We start from the raw sequence: 18822 nt of genomic DNA on the forward strand, positions 1-18822 counted from the left end.
ATTTATATGCTGTTCCTGAGTATAGATAAATAAACTTTTATTGAAGTAGAGGTTTTCTGAAGATCTGAAATAACAAATTTGAGTGCTGAGTCCTTGGCATGCTTTACTGGTTTATTTGAAGTGATGCGATAGTGGTTTCTAATTTAAATAGGTAACTAAGACAGCCAAACAAGTATAAATGGAAAAGCAATGTAGCCTTTCTTAGCTGTTTACCCCTTGGTATCTTCACTCCCCAGCTTTATCTACCTAGAAAACTCACAGCTCTTCTTGTCTTCCCGGCTCTTCTATTCTTTCTCCTGCCCTGCTTAACTTGACACCATTTCCCCTTCTCACTATACTTTGTTCTTGCCACTTGTGAAAGCATTCATGTTTTTCAGTAATTCTTTGTTTGTATCTCTTTCCTTCAGTAGATTTTAAGTCTCTGAAGGGCAGTGACTATGACTTTTTTAAATCTTTGAATTCCTGCAGGTGCTCAAGAGATATTTTAAAAGGGAAAAAAGGTTTTCTGCTGCTGTCAGTTTTCTTGCATGATACCTTAGGAAGTCATGTTGTGAGACGATGAACCATATTTCTTAAAGATGCCTTCTGGAGGCCTCCTCAAGTGTAGGCATCCCTGACCCCACAGATTAAAACTATAAAGACTGATACAGAAAGGAACATTTAAATATTCAAGACAAACCACTATAAATAACTGTCTATATTTATCTCACATTTTAATTTTTTTATGACAGCACATGATAATTGCAAAAAATTTGAATCAGTACTGAAAAAAGGTAATGTTCTACCCATAATACCCCTCCTTACCTCCTTAAGATAACCTCAGTTAATAATGTGGTTATTGTCCATTTAGATTTCATTATGACTATATAATGATTCACAAATGTGACTTTTTAAATATTAATCATTAACTCAGTTTAAAGCGTATAGTGTCTATGGACATTTCCCCATGTTTATACATAAAGATATACTTAATCATGGTTGATAGATATATAGTATTGTATCATTTCATCATGTGGCTATGTAAAATTTGTTTTTCCAAACCCGAATGTCCAAATGCTGATGGACATTTTGGTTGTTTTCAGTGTTTCCCTCTTATAATAACATGGCAGTGAAAATCCTTGTTTCTGTAGCTGATTTTCACAGAAGTGGGATTGCTCTACCAAAGGGTGTTTTGTGTGCATTGGACAGATGGACCTCCTAATTGTCTTAGAACATTCCACGTTTCTTAACTGTCATGAATTTTTCAGGAGCATGGAACAGATGCCCAGTACTATTCCTTGATTTGCATTGGACTCAGGAGGCTGAGAAGGATTTTGAATGCACTCTGCAATTTGGAAATCAGGGCCTGTTAGGAGAAAGAGTCTCTAAAGAGTGGAGCTGGTTAGAAAGTCGAGGGGTTCCTGCTAAATCTCTGTGAGTGAGGAAAAGGGGAAGGCTGGGCAGGCAGGCGCTATAGCTCTGAGGGCACAAAAGCATCAGGTTTCATTGATCCCAAGTCTCTCCTGGAGACTGTGTCCTCTGGGATAGAGACTGTGCTGAAAAGGAAAAAGCTGCCTCACTAGGGGCTCAGCCACTCTGCTTGAGAAGGTCCCCAGAAAGGACCCACTTGTGAGAAGCTGGAGGATCTTTCTTGACTAGAGGAAACTGGTGGTGGTTTGGCCAGTAGACCAGGGTGGCAGAATGAGGACAGCAAACAGGCAGTGGGACTGATTCCAGACAGTAGCATATGAGAGCATCTCTCAGCAAGTGGAGGGCCAGATAGAGGAATTGACTTAAGTAAGAGAAAATAGGGAATAGACAAGATTTCTAAACATGAAGGTGGAAGATCTCAGAATACTAGTAATATTGCTGTGAAAGTGAAAGAAACATCTTTAAATATGAGTGCAGCCCAGCCATATATATGGTGCGTACATTTTAAATTTCACAGTCTTTCCAGTTGTCTCTGAAAATAAAACTGTTGTGAGTTTATCTTTGCATATCAGTTCTGGGCATTGTCACCTTTTTCTCCCCTCTTGTTCATCACTGGTTCACATCAACAAGAGATCCCCTTATATTTCTGTATGATCATGTAGCTTCCAATTGTCTGCTACTGAAGACAGACAGAGTATATCCCTCATATACCCTGGTCCAGGATAGGTTCTCAAGCCGCTCAGAAAAATGTAAAAAAATATTAATTCTGAACCTGCAACAGTTACGGGCTTTGCCTTCTGATTCCTTTATTATCATCTGTGGTAATTTATACTGTGTCAGCTTGGTGGAACTCCGTTTCTAAGAATCCCCTTCCTTGTATATATCAGGTTAGAGTTGCCCAGATTTGGAATTGGCACAGAACTTGAAATGCACCCATTACTTTGTGATGCAGTGATGGGTAGATGTAGACATGCTGGCAAGAGGGTCCAACTTGTCTTTGTTCCTTTGTGCTCCATGTCTAGCTGTTTTCCAACTGCTGACCTTGCTGATCAACATGAACACAAAGCCATCATGAGATGCGTGGCAACAAGTCCCATACCCTTCTTCACAGAGCCTGCATATGCTAGTTGGTGACTCCTCTCATTGGCTGCTTGGTGACTCCTGATCCTCCAGCCTCTACTTTCACACCTTTCCTTTCTCAGCATCTCCTACAAATTCAGCTTTAATTCCTGTAATAAATCCCTTATCCATAACTCACAGTGGTTCTGCTTCCCTCATTGAGCCCTGACTGAACACATCTTTGCCTTAAAAATGAATTTTTAATAGCTAGTTTTCCTTTATCATTCTTTTCCTTCAAATGTACCACAAAATACTGTAGAAATGCTATTGATGTTCATAAATGCTTTTCATCATCTGTGACGGTTTCCAGGATATGTTGAAGTTACAAATGTTACAGATGTTATTATTAGTAATGTATATCATTAATCCCTACTGTACATAAAACAGTAGAGATTTCTGGAAATTTCTTCTTTTGAAGAAACTTGTTCTGAAAAATTCTTTTTATCAAGTGGCTTCATTTGCAGAAGATTTGTTTAATGTCCTGTGGTTGCAGTCTTATAGTATTAGACATTTTTTAAAATAAATAAATTTATTTATTTTTGGCTGCGGTGGGTCTTCGTTGCTGCGTGTGGGCTTTCTCTAGTTGCGCTGAGCGGGGGCTACTCTTCGTTGCGGTGCGTGGGCTTCTTATGGCGGTGGCTTCTCTTGTTGCAGAGCATGGGCTCTAGGTGTTGGGGTTTTAGGAGTTGTGGCTCATGGGCTTTAGAGTGCAGGCTCAGTAGTTGTGGCGCACGGGCTTAGTTGCTCCGCAGCATGTGGGATCTTCCCAGACTGGGGGTCGAACCTATGTCCCCTGCATTGGCAGGCGGATTCTTAACCACTGTGCCACCAGGGAAGCCCATTAGACATTTTTGATTAGCTACAGGTGCTTGAATACGATCACATTATTTTTGGCATCAGTGTCAGGAGGTTCTATCCTTAACCTTTGTTATGGAAATATATCTTTTAATCTAATAGGCAAAATGTAAGATTGGTTTATAAGTATTAAACTACAGAAAAAGTAAGATATTACAACTAAATCGAGCCTTTCTGGAGGTAATTTTTATCTAGCTTTAAAATTTTTATCACCAACAAAGTGTGTATTAAAGGTTATGAAAGCAATTAATAACACCAGTGACAAAATCAGAAGAGTAGGCTAATTTATCATTATAGATTTTAATAAGGTCTATAATGTAGGATTAAATATACAATATTTTTAAGAGTATGGCAATTTGAAAAAGAATGATTTATCAAACTTTAATTTAGGGGTTTTTATAAGAGCTCAAAATGATTCCCTCGAAAATAAAATTGTGTTTTGTGTTAAGATAATATTATTATCTTCATTATAATTAATAAACTGTTCAAATGGGCATTATCATGCCCCCACAGTATCCAAATGAAGGAATTATTTTAGATAATGTGGGATTAATTGGCTTACCATATTAAGAAATTAAGATTTAAAACTTACATAAAAGCCTCATTTTATAAGAATAATAAAAGAATTTTTTAATGTGAAATAATGTCTCCCTGGATAACTTCCTATTTGTATTACAAAACCCCTGTCCTAGAGATCGTTTTATTTCCATCTTTTACTTATATTTGTAAATCACTGTTCCAGGTATGTTTAATTTAAGTCTTTGATGGGTAGCAGTCTGATGGAGAGCCAAGTATCTCCAATTCTGTTTTAGTCTAGGGATGTGACCAGTGGTGAAATGGGTTATTCTGATGTCTCATATGTTTGAAATTCTCTATTGCAGTGTTTGTGAGCCCATGTCAGACTTGTTGAAAGTTGAAATACTTGTTTCATTCTCAGAAACAGTCTTATTTCCCAGCGAGCAACCTACTCACAATTTGAGGAAATAGGGGTCAATCTATAGGAGATATTAGAGTAATGATTAAGATAGGTAATTCTCCACTTTTAAGTTTGGGTTCTGAGATCATAATGAAAACAGGGATGTTAGCTCATTTCCTTTGGGAAATTGCCACTTGGGTCTCTATTATCGCCCTATAAATTGTATGTTCTTTATTAAGATTCATCTTTTCATAGTAGCTTTCAACTCTTCTCTTGCCTCCCACTCCGCTTTCTCCTTGCCGTACAGTAATAGGTAATCTGAAATACATTTTAACTTTCTCTATTAAGGATTCTATCAGACCTCATGAAGGGTGATCACTATGTTAGAAATTACACAGTGCCGTTGTGCTTAAAACTGAATATTGCAATTTTGCTTGTCAGTGAATCATAGAAATCGTAGTTCCCCCCCCCCCCGCCCCAAACTACAGTGTTATTGAATCAAAATAGATGATCATGGTAGTAGTCACCTTGCTACAGTACCGGTATATAGAGTAATACATTTTGTGTTTAGAAAGTATTACACTTTGAAAGAGCGCAATACTGAATAAAAACCAGTTCAGTAATACAAATATTTGTTTGATCACCAAACTATTTAAAAAGGATAGTTGAAAATAACTTACTGTTATTGATATTCTTTTTTTTTTTTTTTTCGCGGTACGCGGGCCTCTCACTGTTGTGGCCTCTCCTGTTGCAGAGCACAGGCTCCGGATGCGCAGGCTCAGCGGCCATGGCTCACGGGCCCAGCCACTCCGTGGCACGTGGGATCTTCCTGGACCGGGGCACAAACCCGTGTCCTCTGCATCGGCAGGAGGGCTCTCAACCACTGCGCCACCAGGGAAGCCCTTATTGATATATTTGACTAACATTTTCAGACATTTGCTATGGCCCATTTGTGTTCAGGTTCTAAAATATGTCTTGCGAACATTATTTTGCATAAATGTATTTTCAGAATTCCATTTCCGAAAAGCAAAGTGAAGTAGTTTTACAAAGCCTGCCTAATTAAAAACATTTCTTATTTATTCTATTTAGGTTATGCTTTCCTTAATGAATTTATTTATTCTTTAAGATTTAATAACGCTTCCAAGAATGTTTATTATCCAGCATGGGACTGTTGGGGAACTATAAAAATTGGTATAAAACTGTATTATTGTAATTATAACAACACTTGTGGTGGAGAATGAGAGGAAAAAAGTGAGAAAGCATTATTATTATTATTATTATTATTATTATTTTGCGGTACGCGGGCCTCTCACTGCTGTGGCCTCTCCCGTTGCGGAGCACCGGCTCCGGACGCGCAGGCTCAGCGGCCATGGCTCACGGGCCCATCCACTCCGCGGCATGTGGGATCTTCCCAGACCGGGGCACGAACCCGTGTCCCCTGCATCGGCAGGCAGACTCTCAACCACTGCACCACCAGGGAAGCCCGAGAAAGCATTATTTTAATGCTAATAGAGTGAAATAAGACCATGGCTCAGAGGGGTTTTTTTAGGCTTTCTTCATGGCTATAAAGTTTGTTCTCTTAAGTGATAATGGTATTTGAAAGTCTTACGTATCTATTAAGTTTGTCAAATATGTCTCTATAGTGCGTTTTTCTCCTAAAATATATATGAGTTATAGTAAACTGGTTTGCATCAAACCCAATAGAACCCTAGCCATGAGCACTGCTTATTATCAGAAATTCACCAGTAAAGGAAGAGAATAAAATGAATGTATTGCCTATTTAGGCTACTGCATGTAAAAGTATCGGTTAAGAGCAGGGAATTTGGAGTTATACAGACCTGGGTTATACCATTAATATGGTTATCAATGTATAGATGCAATCCATTTCTGTACAAAATTTATTGGAGGAGAGTCCTCCCCCACTGTCTCTTTTTAGCTTTATATCCTAAAATACAGTTAATTCATCTGTGTATTCATGCAAATATGGAATTTCCTGTATGGATATTCTTTTGTAGTTCTGTTTGGGAACAGAGAGGTAACGTTAAAAAAACAAACAGAAATTTGTACACGTTTTTGGAGAAATCAGATCTTTAAATAAAACAGAAACAGTGACATTAAGTGTGAATCCACTTGGTAAATACTGAATGAAAAAACTAGTTACTGTTCAGAAGGATTTGGCCACTTAATTTTTAACACTTTGAGTAAATAGCCACATGAGTTAAATTACTTTATGTGAGTTTCCCTCAAGATGAGACAAACTTATTTTACTTTGGGCTACTGACCTGCTGTACTGATTTAGTATTTGAGATCTAAGCAGAAGAGATGATTGTAGTGAACTTATTTTTGGCCTGGGGTGTAAGCTGCAGAAGATGTACCTAGATTTGATATAATCTTTTTCTTTCCCTTTTTCTATTTGCCCCAGTGTGTGGCTTCACAGTCTCCAACGTAGTTGCTTGGTCTACCAACTGTAGACCAAGTTGGAATCCTTTAATACATGATCGGTGGTGATATGAATAACTGACAACACTTCATTGAGCCTACAGCTGTTTCTGTGTCTTGATGGTTAGTGCCTAAAGCTTATCTAATCAGACCTGTGTAACACCAGTTAACATTGCCCATTTAGGTAGTCTGTATGGCTTTCAGGTTTTGCTGTTGGAAAGCTTGGAGAGGAAAGCATCTCTTTTTCTGGATGACAAGGATATGAAAAATGATAATGGCAATGGAATGCTAGTTATCCTTTTTAAAGAATTTGAAGAGATCACAATTAAAAACTTAAGTAGACAGCAAAAAGTGTTTTTCTACTTGACGTCTTAAAAAGAGAAATTAGAAATGTCTTTCTGTATTCTACTTCTTTGCTTAATTGCTGAAAATAATTATAATGATGATGGCTATCATATTTTGACTCTTTTTTTAATGCGCCAGACTTTGAGATGAGTACTTTACCTACCATTTTCATTTATTCTTCACTTCATTCTAACACTATAGATTATTTTTGTTTTGACTATTTTATAGATGGATGTGTTACTTTTACCTTTCTGAATCTCATTCTCCTCTTCTCTATAAATAAAGGGATAGGCAGAGTTGGAGATTTTAACTAAGTCTGTTTTTCTTCAAAGTTCTTGATCTTAATACTACTCCTACATGCAATAGCCTAAATATGCAATAAATTCATTTTATTTGGTCCCATTCCTGGTGAGTTTCTGATAATGAGCGGTCACCATAGCTTGTCTTCTACTCAATTTGATGGGAACTAGTTTATCTTAAGACATCGTTTGACTGATGTTGTTATGGTTCATACCCTGGGCAGAAACTATTGTCAGAGGTTATAGAGGGCAGCAAAGAAGGAACTATGTATACTTCTGAGAGAAGGTAAACCCTGGTTTTCTTTTTTTTTTTTTTTTTTTTTTTTGTGGTTTGCGGGCCTCTCACTGCTGTGGCCTCTCCCGTTGCGGAGCACAGGCTCCGGATGCGCAGGCTCAGCGGCCATGGCTCACGGGCCCAGCCGCTCCGCGGCATGTGGGATCCTCCCGGACCAGGGCACGAACCCGTGTCCCCTGCATCGGCAGGCGGACTCTCAACCACTGCGCCACCGGGGAAGCCCAACCCTGGTTTTCTGAGTGTGCGCAAATATAGAAGGGAAGACCAACCAATAAGACAATGAGCCTTAATAATCTGATTATACATATACACAATGGAATATTACTCAGCCTTAAAAAGAAATGAAATTGAGCTATTTGTAATGAGATGGATAGACCTAGAGTCTGTCATACAGAGTGAAGTAAGTCAGAAAGAAAAAGACAAATACCGTATGCTAACACATATATATGGAATTTAAGGGAAAAAAATGTCATGAAGAACCTAGGGGTAAGACAGGAATAAAGACGCAGACCTACTGGAGAACGGATTTGAGGATATGGGGAGGGGGAAGGGTGAGTTTTGACAGGGCGAGAGAGAGTCATGGACATATACACACTAACAAACGTAGTAAGGTAGATAGCTGGGGGGAAGCAGCCGCAAGGCACAGGGATATTAGCTCGGTGCTTTGTGACAGCCTGGAGGGGTGGGATGGGGAGAGTGGGAGGGAGGGAGACGCAAGAGGGAAGACATATGGGAACATATGTATATGTATAGCTGATTCACTTTGTTATAAAGCAGAAACTAACACACCATTGTAAAGCAATTATACCCCAATAAAGATGTTTAAAAAATAATAATAATAATCTGATTATATCAGCTAGAGTGACTGTCTTACCCAGTGCCTTCATAGTGTCACATCCTTCCTAGTGCCCCATTGCCTTCATGATAAAATCTGTGGCTCCTTTTCTTTGAACCGTTGCCTGCTTGCCTACGAGTAACAACAGTGATGGTCGTAATAGTTGAAATAACCAACAGTTATGGACCTTACATGAGTGGTTGCAGATTCCAACAGTTTTTCCCATCTCAACCTTTTGGTTCCTCACAATATACAAAGGTAATAAATGTACTAACTGATCGTGGCAATACTCTTTCATTAGTGAGTTTTTAGGATTTGGGGATATTTGCATATATTTTCTAATTTAATTCTTAAAACAACCCTCAACATTGTTTCATAATTGAGTAAACTGAGTCTTAGAGACATTAAGTAACTTGCCCAGTATCACACAGCTGGGCAAGGGATGAAGGCTTGATTAAAACCTGGGTCTGTGATTCTAAACCTGGTGTGCTGAACCAGAAAACCGTTAGAGCCGTATCGGAGATTGTCTGACTTAATTCTCTAATTTCAAACAAAACTTGATCACAAACAGAGAATGCCAGGCTGTGGCCTGAAGATGTGTACTCTTTGATTTATTAAATGCATTTGATTTGGGGGCTGACTTTTTTTTTTCTTTTTGTTGGTTGGGTAGGGGAGCATTCCTGTTGGCTGAGGGCGCCTTCTCTATCACTGGGCTGCTTCACACATCCAGCTTTCCCACCAGTCCTGTAAAGATATTTGCGTTTATGACTTTGGTCTCAAAGGTCAAGAGCAAACAGCTCACTTTTTCCTTGAGTGTTTTGAGAAACAAAGATTCCACAACCACTTTCCTCTGGGATGTTCTGTTACTCTGCCAACATTGAAAAGATACTGCTTACTTTTAGTTTTAAGCCATTTCCTCCTCCCTTGCCCAGCCCCACTGAATACATAGAACAACTGCTCAGAAAACCGTTGATTTCCAAGAATACAGTTCTTCAATACTCCATTTGCATCTTGTCTTTAATAAACCTTTCCCCCACGTAAACTAGCCTTCCCTTTGACATCTCAGATGGCTGACAGGTAGTTAACTCCTCTGGCAGATTGGTGTCTCTGCCACATGGAAGTGTGTTTACACAGTAAAATTAATACTTCCAGCCCGGATTTATTTAGCATCTTCTGACACTCAGAAGAGCCAGGGAACACATGTGTTGCTCTCCCTTGGGATGGTTGAGTATTAGATTAAACTCGCAGGAAATATTTGAATGTCCTCAATAAACAGACTTTGTATTTAGGCACATTGATGTTTTTTGAAGTTCTTTATTGCCTTCATTTTCAAAGTCGGTTTGAGAGAGCTTTTACCAGTCACTTTTGGAAGTTATGTCATTACCACTTCACTTGTTGCTTAAAAAAAAAGAATTGTAAATCAACTACTAACTCTGGATTTTTTTTTGCAGATGCAAAAGAAATTGTTTTAAAAGCCCAGATCTTAGCTGGAGGAAGAGGAAAAGGTATCTTCAGTAGCGGTTTGAAAGGAGGCGTTCATTTAACAAAAGAGTAAGCCAGGAAGTTTTAATTCCTTGTCTTTGGGGCAAGCAGTTATGGAAGATCCTGCTCATGATTGAAAGGAGCAGCGAGAAAGAGGGCTGGGGTGGGACTAGGAGCAGGAGGTGGCACATAAAGGAAGTAAATTACAGGTCGAGGGCTCTGGCAGTGCCTTAGCTTCCCTTCTCCTCCCACAAAAGGATTTTTGTTCACTAATTGGTGAAAACTTGACACTCCTGTTCTAGACAATCAGTGGTTCATCATGTTTGATATGGTACCACTTACAAATTAAATGCTGCTTCTGTAATGCCACTCTCCTACTCAAGAACCTGCGGTGGCTTCCCATTACCAATGGCATCACTGGTCCCTCCTGTCTGATAGTCAATTCTTCCTTTATCTGAACCTGTCTGATCAGCTTTATATCCTATGTCTCCACACACTGAACACTTTCCTCTCCTCTCCTGTCACATAGCTTTCATGGTTACTTTGATTCTTCCCCTTTCCTTTATCCCCATCTTTGGTCTTACTTCCCAGATTGCCCACTATCCAGTATTTGTTATTCAGCTCTTATCTTAGTCTGCTATGCATTTCAGCATTGTGTCTCTACTATGACTGTAACTTATTTGGCGGGAGAGGATAGCAAATGTAAGCAAGCTTCTTTTTGTTTCCCTTCCCTCCCCTCCCTTCCCCTCCCCCGCTTCCCTCCTATTGTTTCATTCATTCATATATATTTTGTACTCAGTGAGCCTCTGGTACAGTGCTAGGCACCTAGTGTATGAGCAGAAAGCACCATGGATTCTATGAAGGTGGAGGTGGGCCCTGGGCAGGGTGGACTTGGGGATATAATACAGACTCTACTTTAAAATGATTTTCAACAGAGACCTTGACTTTCTTTTCTTTCTTCTCTCTCTCTCTTTTTTTTCTCCTCTCTCTTAGTCCTAAAGTTGTGGGACAGCTGGCTAAACAGATGATTGGGTATAATCTAGCAACAAAACAAACTCCAAAAGAAGGTGTGAAAGTTAACAAGGTAATGTGAATGCTTTTGGTCATTTTCTGTGTATGTGTTAAAAAAAAAAGAAAATCAAATCATACTTCAATTTTGACAGTATCAAATGAAGCAATGCACTTTGGCAACGTGCCATTTTATTTTTGAAACCTCACATAGTTAATTCTGTGTGTGATGTAACTTCAAGGAGAAATAAAAAGGATTCTAAAGTAGTAATAGTGTTTATTGTCATCAGCATTTAGTAAAAATGGGTAGTGATTGAAATAATACCTTTTTCTTTCAGAACACAGGCACGATTCTATTTAAAGCCAAAAGACCTTGGCATAACAGCTCCTAGACTCAGTGACAGACATTCTCTGCTCCCTCGCAGCCCCACCCTCATCCTCAGTATATCAGAATGACTGTACCCGTTACAGTTGTTTTTCTATGTGCCCCTATAACTTACGTTAAGATTGTTAGCATTTTGACCCACTGTTCTCACTGGGAGTATGTCGTATTAGTGAGGTCTCTTGGGACACCCAAGTGTGTATAGGGCACGTACGTGTATACATACACACACAGAGAAAATAAAGCCGAGAGCAAAGTGGCCTGCCTCAGCCATGAAATTGTGAGTGGCAGAGCTGAGGCCAGAGCCTAACTTAACCGTGAGAGCGTCTGTCTTGGTCCCGAAAAGGACACTGAGCTGGAGGGAGATGGAGATACTGGAGGGTCATTAGCTCCTCCCTTCTAAGAACACAGAGCCTTTCTAAATGTCGAGGAAGCCCACAAACAAGACTGGTTCTGGTTATTTCCCTTTCCCACTGCCTCGCAGGTAGATGCAAGAACTGTTTACATCTTAAAGAGGTTTTTCGAATTTATTTTTGTTCAGCCCAGCGTGGTACTTTTTTTTTTCCTTTTTAAACTGGTTATGGGCCTTTACCTGTGTAACGTCTTCAAAATTTGTCCCCAGAGGATATGATTAGTAGTTTTGTTTGTAGGAATTTGTTACTTTATATGGACACATGGGGTTTTAGATTAGAGTTTGTGATACCTTTAAAAAGCATATAAAAATACACAAAAGAAGATTCACGTTATATAGATATGCATAAAATTAGTTTTGTAGGTCAGTTCATGAAATACTAGAGATAAGTGCATTATTGTGAATTGAGTCATTGCCAGGAAGCTACCAGAGTGATTTATTTGTAAGTGTTTCTTTTCCTGATTGCAAAAGTGATTAACATATGTAAAAAATTCCAATAATACAGAAATATAAAAATTAGAAAAGTAAAATTTCCCTCTGTTCTCACCCCTTAATTGCCATGCTTTGTTTCTGTTCTTTTTCTCTGTAAAATGTGTATTACATTTTGTAACATGTAATACATTTTGTAACAGTATTATTATATACAACATTAAGGAACATGCATTTTTAATTTATGGAATCTTTGACATCAATCAGAAGTTCCCAGATTATAGAAACTTTACATTTCTAAGTTTGTTCAAGAAGCTATTTAAGCACATTACATACATCGATTCACATTGGTTTTTTTTTCCTAAGTCTGTGTTTGTGGTGTGTTCCTTGGGATAGTAATAGGGGAGGTGAGACAGTGCTACTCATGTGCTCCATGAGTCAGTACCCGTACTGTTTACTGTTTCGCAAAGAGATTAAGTTCAAAAACTGAGTACACTGTTAACCCTATCTCATCGCTGTCCTGTTACACATAGTTTGTACACTGGCTCTCATCCACACACTACAATTTGAGTAGCATGATATATAAAAAACAAAACAAACAACAAAAAAATGAAAAACAGGTTCATTGGTCAAATAGGGTAAAGTATGTTAAAAAGCTTTCCATACCGGAAGACTCCAAGAAAAGGCTGTGTTGATGATATTGTTTGTGTCAGTCACAGATGAAGATTATTGAAATGTATCTAACTGAACTTCTCATGGCATGAGTGTTGGTGGAGTCCATTTAGATTCTCTCTGTAACAATCCCTAAAGTATTTTAATATCCTGGCTCATAGGCAGGGCATCTTAATGTCAAAAAACTGGTCTGTATATAAAAATTTCTTGAATTATCTATTGACAGTCATCATTTTCTTGAGAATGTTTTTTTGAAGAGTGATCGGTTGTTTCTACCAAGCAGGAGCTGTTTGAGGCAGCAGCTGGTCTTTGCAAATAGAAATTTGATGGAATGTAGAGCATATCTGTCAACAGTTTAGAAGATTAAGAATAGGACTCTTGAATGACACTTATCCTAAAATGTTATAACGTTGTATTGCTTGTCAGAATAACTACTGAAAGTTATTAAATCTGGCTCGCTAGACTAGCTCTGTATTAGAAAGTGACTTGAAATCAGAATGGTTCTATGAAAATCCTAACACCGTGTGCCAAGAAATATTTCTTACAAACTCATGAGCTACCATTTATGATAGAAGAATCACTATGAAACCCCTTATAAGGTACTTTATTTTTGACCAGTCATAAATTCCATAAAGGTGTGAAAAGAAGTTCTGTATTCATTACGTTATAGCTTTCTAGATCATCATATACTTATCACATTTCATGTGACTTAAAAATTAATGCTTTTGTGGCTTCTGGGTAGCTAAAATCTAATGTCACTTAATCAGTAACATTTTTTGTGAAACATATTTCTGAACTTTGAGGAAAAGCAATGTATGTGATTTTATTATTTTCACTTCTAGTACTGATTCTTCATGGATATTCTTATTTTCTTTTAAAAAGCATCCAAGACATCTGTTACTATTTTTGTTGGGAGTGTTGGTACAGCCTCTCTCTCCAAGGAAATTTAATGGTACTTATCAAAATTTTAAATATGAACAATATAAAACTTAGCCATTTTACCTTTATATACCTTGACCACAGGGATACTAAAACAATGGAGCAAAGCTATACGTACAGAAATAATCACTGAGGCAGCATTTTAGAAACATGAGTCCACATAAATTGTCATCAGGGACATGGTCAAATAAATATTGACATATAAGTACTGTGTAGTCACAATGAAGAGAGAAAACCATGTACAATCCAAGTTGTAGTATTAAGATTAAGAACATAAAGGAAGAAAGAAAGGCATTCAAGCGTGTATAATATGTATCTGTGTGCAGGAGATTCCATGACTAATGCTTGCAGACACATAGGGAAGAGGTAAAAGTTAGTAGTGGTTTTTCCTGGCAGGGTTGCTTCGTGCCTCTGTTGAGGTCGTGCAGAGCAAAAGGACACCTGTCTGGCACATGTGTGGAGAAAGAACTCCTTCCATCTGATTTGCCTCCTGCCCATTCATGGTCCTGGAATATGACCACATCCTCATAGAGGAAGGGATGACTTTTTCTGATTATCACAAAGGTTCCATATGGACTCGTGATCACTCTGACTACTGGGGCCCAAGGGGTGTGTATGTGCAGCAGGGAGCTGCTTTCACTGTCTCCTCTGTATACTTTTAGTATCGTTTGCATTATTTTCAAACAAGCAAATATTATGTTTGTAATTTAAAAGAAAGTATAAATTGAAATAAAAATACAGTGATCCAAGAGACAGAAGTATTCAAACATAGGAAGCATCAGACATACCATAAAAAGAATCCTTCTTTGGCAACCAAACTTGGTTTTCTACCAGTGCAATCTGAGAAAAATCAGTGTAGTAATATATATGTACTGTTAATGTCTCAAATTAAAATAACAGCTGCTTCCCTGGAGTTTTTCTTAAGTGTCAGGGTTTCCGAAGGAAGAAGAAAAAGACGATTAAAGTGGGAAGGTTCCTTGAGGCAAACCGAATACCTGTCACTTGAACAAGTTATCAGGATCAATTAAGGAGGTGAAAATGGGCACTGTGCACCATGAGAGCAGCACTCTCAAATCTCACTGGGTTTAAAGACCCTGAAAATGAAGCTGTTTGATTTGTGTAGCAAGTTTGTATAGATTTCCAAGAGGAAATCAGCTCGATGCTGACTTAATTTGACTTTCCCACTAATGTGGTAGGTGATGGTTGCTGAAGCCTTGGACATTTCTAGGGAAACCTACTTGGCCATTCTGATGGACCGGTCCTGCAATGGCCCTGTGCTGGTGGGCAGCCCTCAGGGGGGCGTTGACATTGAAGAGGTGGCAGCTTCGAATCCAGAACTTATTTTTAAGGTATGTTTAGATTCCTGACTATGCTCTGTTCATTGATTGTTGCTATACAACCTGTTAAAGATTTAGTGTGGAGTCTGAGCCAGGTAGACTGTTCCTGGGATTTAAGGCATGAAGATATTGAGTCCTTTTTCTTACTGGGTGTCCAGTTGAAGGTTGGGTAGATACAAAGTATGTGCTTTTCAAGGTCTTTTTCTTTGCTTTTTTCTCCTTCTTGCCTTTTCTTTCCCCCTCATTTCTTTCCATGAAGTTGACTGTGATATTTCCATTTCCTCTTGGTTAACTCTACCCCATTTAACAGTATACATGACCCAGAAATTCTCTCCTAGGAAATCAGATGTGAACTAGAGACTGCCTTGATGTCTTTCAGTACTGGTAATGAATCCTTCTAAAGGCCAGATTCTATCAGTTTGTTTCAATTCATTAAATCTTGTGTGTGGGTTTTTGTTTTGTTTTTGATATTAGGATGAGTTTCTAGCCAAAGAGACCTGAAGTCAAATCCTAACTAACCAGTACATTTCTCAGTGTCTCTAAGCCTCATGTTTTGAATGAGTAAAATGAAAATGGGGGTAATTCCCACCCCATAGAATTGTAAGGATTAAATGAGGTGATGTAGATAAAGTGCTTATCAACCTACCTCAACTATAAGAAGAGAAACCTAAGGTCTTTAGAACTATAATCCCAGCTTTTAATTGTGAGTTCTTAGTGTCAAAAAGAAATCACAAAAAAATTTTTTAGCAGAAACATTCATTATTCCTTTTAGAAAGTGATTTTTTTCCCTCCAAAAACCAAGGATTTTATTTCTTGAAACTCTTCATTTATATAAGGTAGTACTACTTTGGAGATTAGTTTTAAAATATTTTCACCAATGTTACATATTTAAGTTAACTACTTTGGAAGTTAAATTGAGACTTTACATGGTGGCTTTCCAATAATACCTACCCATTTTTGAAATTAACATGATTTAAAACAAACCATTCCATTTGTTAAGAGAATACATGAAATAATATGTATGAACAGCACTCAGTATCTTGGAGGGAATGGCCCTTTGTAGAGCTAGGGTATTATTAATAATTATCATCATCGATAGAGTGTTTAAATCATAAGGTAATATTTAACCTGTATAAGACAAGCTCTAAACTTAACAGCAGTATTAGGCAGGAAAAACTTACTTTGGAAGCCTTCCAAAAAATGTCATAAAAATTAACTGCCTAAGTATTCGTCACTGCCATCTGTATAGTAATTAAAAGTGAAAACTGGCCTCCGATTGTCTTGTCAGCATGCCACCCTGAAGAATTATATAGTTTTTGGAAAGGCTGTTTTATAGATGGTCTGCTAATTAAAATATACCCTATAGACAGCTGTGGTGGCCCAGCTCAGAGATCTCTGGAAAGGTGCCACACTTTAATTACGCATTTGCAAATAAATACTAAGTATTTTCTTTTGAGGTTGTAAATCTTTTCATTTGACTGTCTGAATTTTGCTCATTTGATTCATTTTTATTAGGAGCAAATTGACATTATTGAAGGGATAAAGGACAGCCAAGCTCAGCGGATGGCCGAAAATCTAGGCTTCTTTGGGCCTTTGAAAAACCAGGTACCTGAGCAATTGGAGGCCGGTGTGTCTGACGTGTTTCAGAAAATGTTTGGGAACTTGCTAATTGCCTCTAATGTTTGTGATTATCAGGAAATAGGGTAATTTATTGTTTTCTTTTTTTTTCCTCTAGTTGTTTATAATGAAAAAATATTTACCTGATGTTCCAAAGAGGATGTTCATGACATGTGTGTTTATATATATATATATGTACTGATATATCAGTATGTATGTGTGTGAGAGTGTGTCGCCTGCAGACACATGCACTTTGTTATTTATGTTGGTCTCTTTGTCTTTTTGGTAGCATTGCAGCTCCAGCGCATGAATTATAAGAGGCAATATAGTGGTTAGAAGCACAGGCTGTAGAGTCAGGCAGTCCTGAGTTTCAATCCTATACTGCTACCCAGTACATGTGTGATTCAGACCATCTGAACGTCTCTTTCATCGTCTGTAAAATGGGGTGGTGAAATCCTAACTGAGAGGGTTATCATGAGGATTGAGTAACCTGATGTGTGAAAGTGCATATTCAATACTCCAGAAAGGTCAGTTATTATTGTTATTAATAATATACATTACTTAACTAATTGCTGTTCTTTCATAGCTAATGGGCATTTGAGATGAATGTTAATGGCACAGAGGTGATATTTCACTGAAAACAGCTTAAATTATGCCAATTTAGTAATTATATCCCTTGGTTTCAAAGACAGGAAAATCACCCTCTGAGCTATTAATATTAAGGGAGAGAGTCTGTCTTGAGCATCACAGTCCTGCACTGCCCTTGGTCCTGCCCATAGAGCCTGATTTTATGTCTACCTAGGCAAGCTTCCTTATCTCACAATTAAATCAGAAGAATTTACTGGCTATTGTTTTCCTCTTCCATTGCTTAGAGGAGCCACCTTGATAACCCTTCATCCTCTGTGTGCATGCATGTGTGTGTGTGTGTGTGTGTGTGTGTGTGTGTGTGTGTGTGTGTGTGTGTGTGTTGTCCTAGAGCTCTAGGATTGTTATAGTTTCCTTTAATTTAGTTGGGTAACATTCCTCCAGTAAAACAGTCAGTTGTGCACTCTTTTTTTTCCTGCCTTTACTTTTTCTTTTAATTGATTCTATCTCTAGAAGTTTAAAGGGTAACAATAAGGCAAGTCCTAGAAGGGTGAAGCAGAATAAAACTTTAAAATATATTTGTTTCAATTAGAGAGAACAGCACTTACTTGAAGACTGGGGAAAAGGCTCCAGTGGAAAGCTAAAGGTTCAAAATGATAGTAGGAAACAGGATCATCGGGGACTAAACCTCAGTAGGAAATAGAAAGGGCCAGGCTTCAGTGGACAGCTAGAGGAATTAATTGTCGTTTCCGAGACCGGCAAAGAGACGCCAGGTTAGTGACCTGCTGAAAAAGAGATAATGGAGGATTTGTGGGTAAGGGCTGCAGTGGCTGGTTTCACTTCCTGAGTATGAGGCCACTAACTATATTAGCTGATCATGTGAGATTTATTTAATGGCTTCTTGTGTCTGGGTGGTGGTCACGGAGAGCCACTCTCCATGTAGTCACTGTGTTCTAGCCACACTGTCCTACAGTCAGTTCCAGAATGTGCTCAGTAACCCTGTTTACATCCTCTGTACCCCTTTTAACATCTGTATTTCTCTTGGACATTTGCAGTCACCTTTGATGGATTCTCATCCGCACCACAGCAGGGACTTGGTGAATCTTGCTTACTACTGTGTTGCCAACAAAGTGCTTGGCAAATATATTAGATGCCCAAGAAACATCTGTCATATGCATGAATAAGTGAAATAACACATCTAGGATGTCCACTTGGAAGAGATTCCTAGGGAGTCAGGGATGGGTAGCTGTAAGTGACAAGAGAATAAATTTGGAGTGGATAAAATCTGCTGACCACATGGCTTGAAAACTCAGGAGGTAAACATAACAGAGTTCTAGAGAAGGCAATAATAGTATTATGTACACCATCAGTCCCTCCCCCCAACATAATGTAAGAGACAATTAAGTTATTTATAGCTCTTAAATGACTGAATCATGTCTTCCCAGT

The 18822-nt window shown here is 38.4% G+C and overlaps 1 protein-coding gene across 2 annotated transcripts in view; it reads left to right on the top strand.

Moving 5' to 3' along the window:
• SUCLG2 (succinate-CoA ligase GDP-forming subunit beta) overlaps positions 1-18822 on the top strand; it is a 269606-nt gene that overhangs the window by 117651 nt on the left and 133133 nt on the right. The window contains exons 3-6 of one of the 2 annotated variants that reach the window (XM_032649210.1): positions 9965-10064; positions 10989-11079; positions 15034-15186; positions 16690-16779. In XM_032649210.1, the coding sequence (XP_032505101.1) occupies positions 9965-10064; positions 10989-11079; positions 15034-15186; positions 16690-16779 (434 nt within the window). The remainder of the gene's footprint in view (positions 1-9964; positions 10065-10988; positions 11080-15033; positions 15187-16689; positions 16780-18822) is intronic. The other variant, XM_032649211.1, reaches the window with a different exon arrangement.

Source organism: Phocoena sinus, chromosome 11 (genome assembly GCF_008692025.1).
Source record: "Phocoena sinus isolate mPhoSin1 chromosome 11, mPhoSin1.pri, whole genome shotgun sequence".
Classification (NCBI taxonomy): Eukaryota; Metazoa; Chordata; class Mammalia; order Artiodactyla; family Phocoenidae; genus Phocoena; species Phocoena sinus.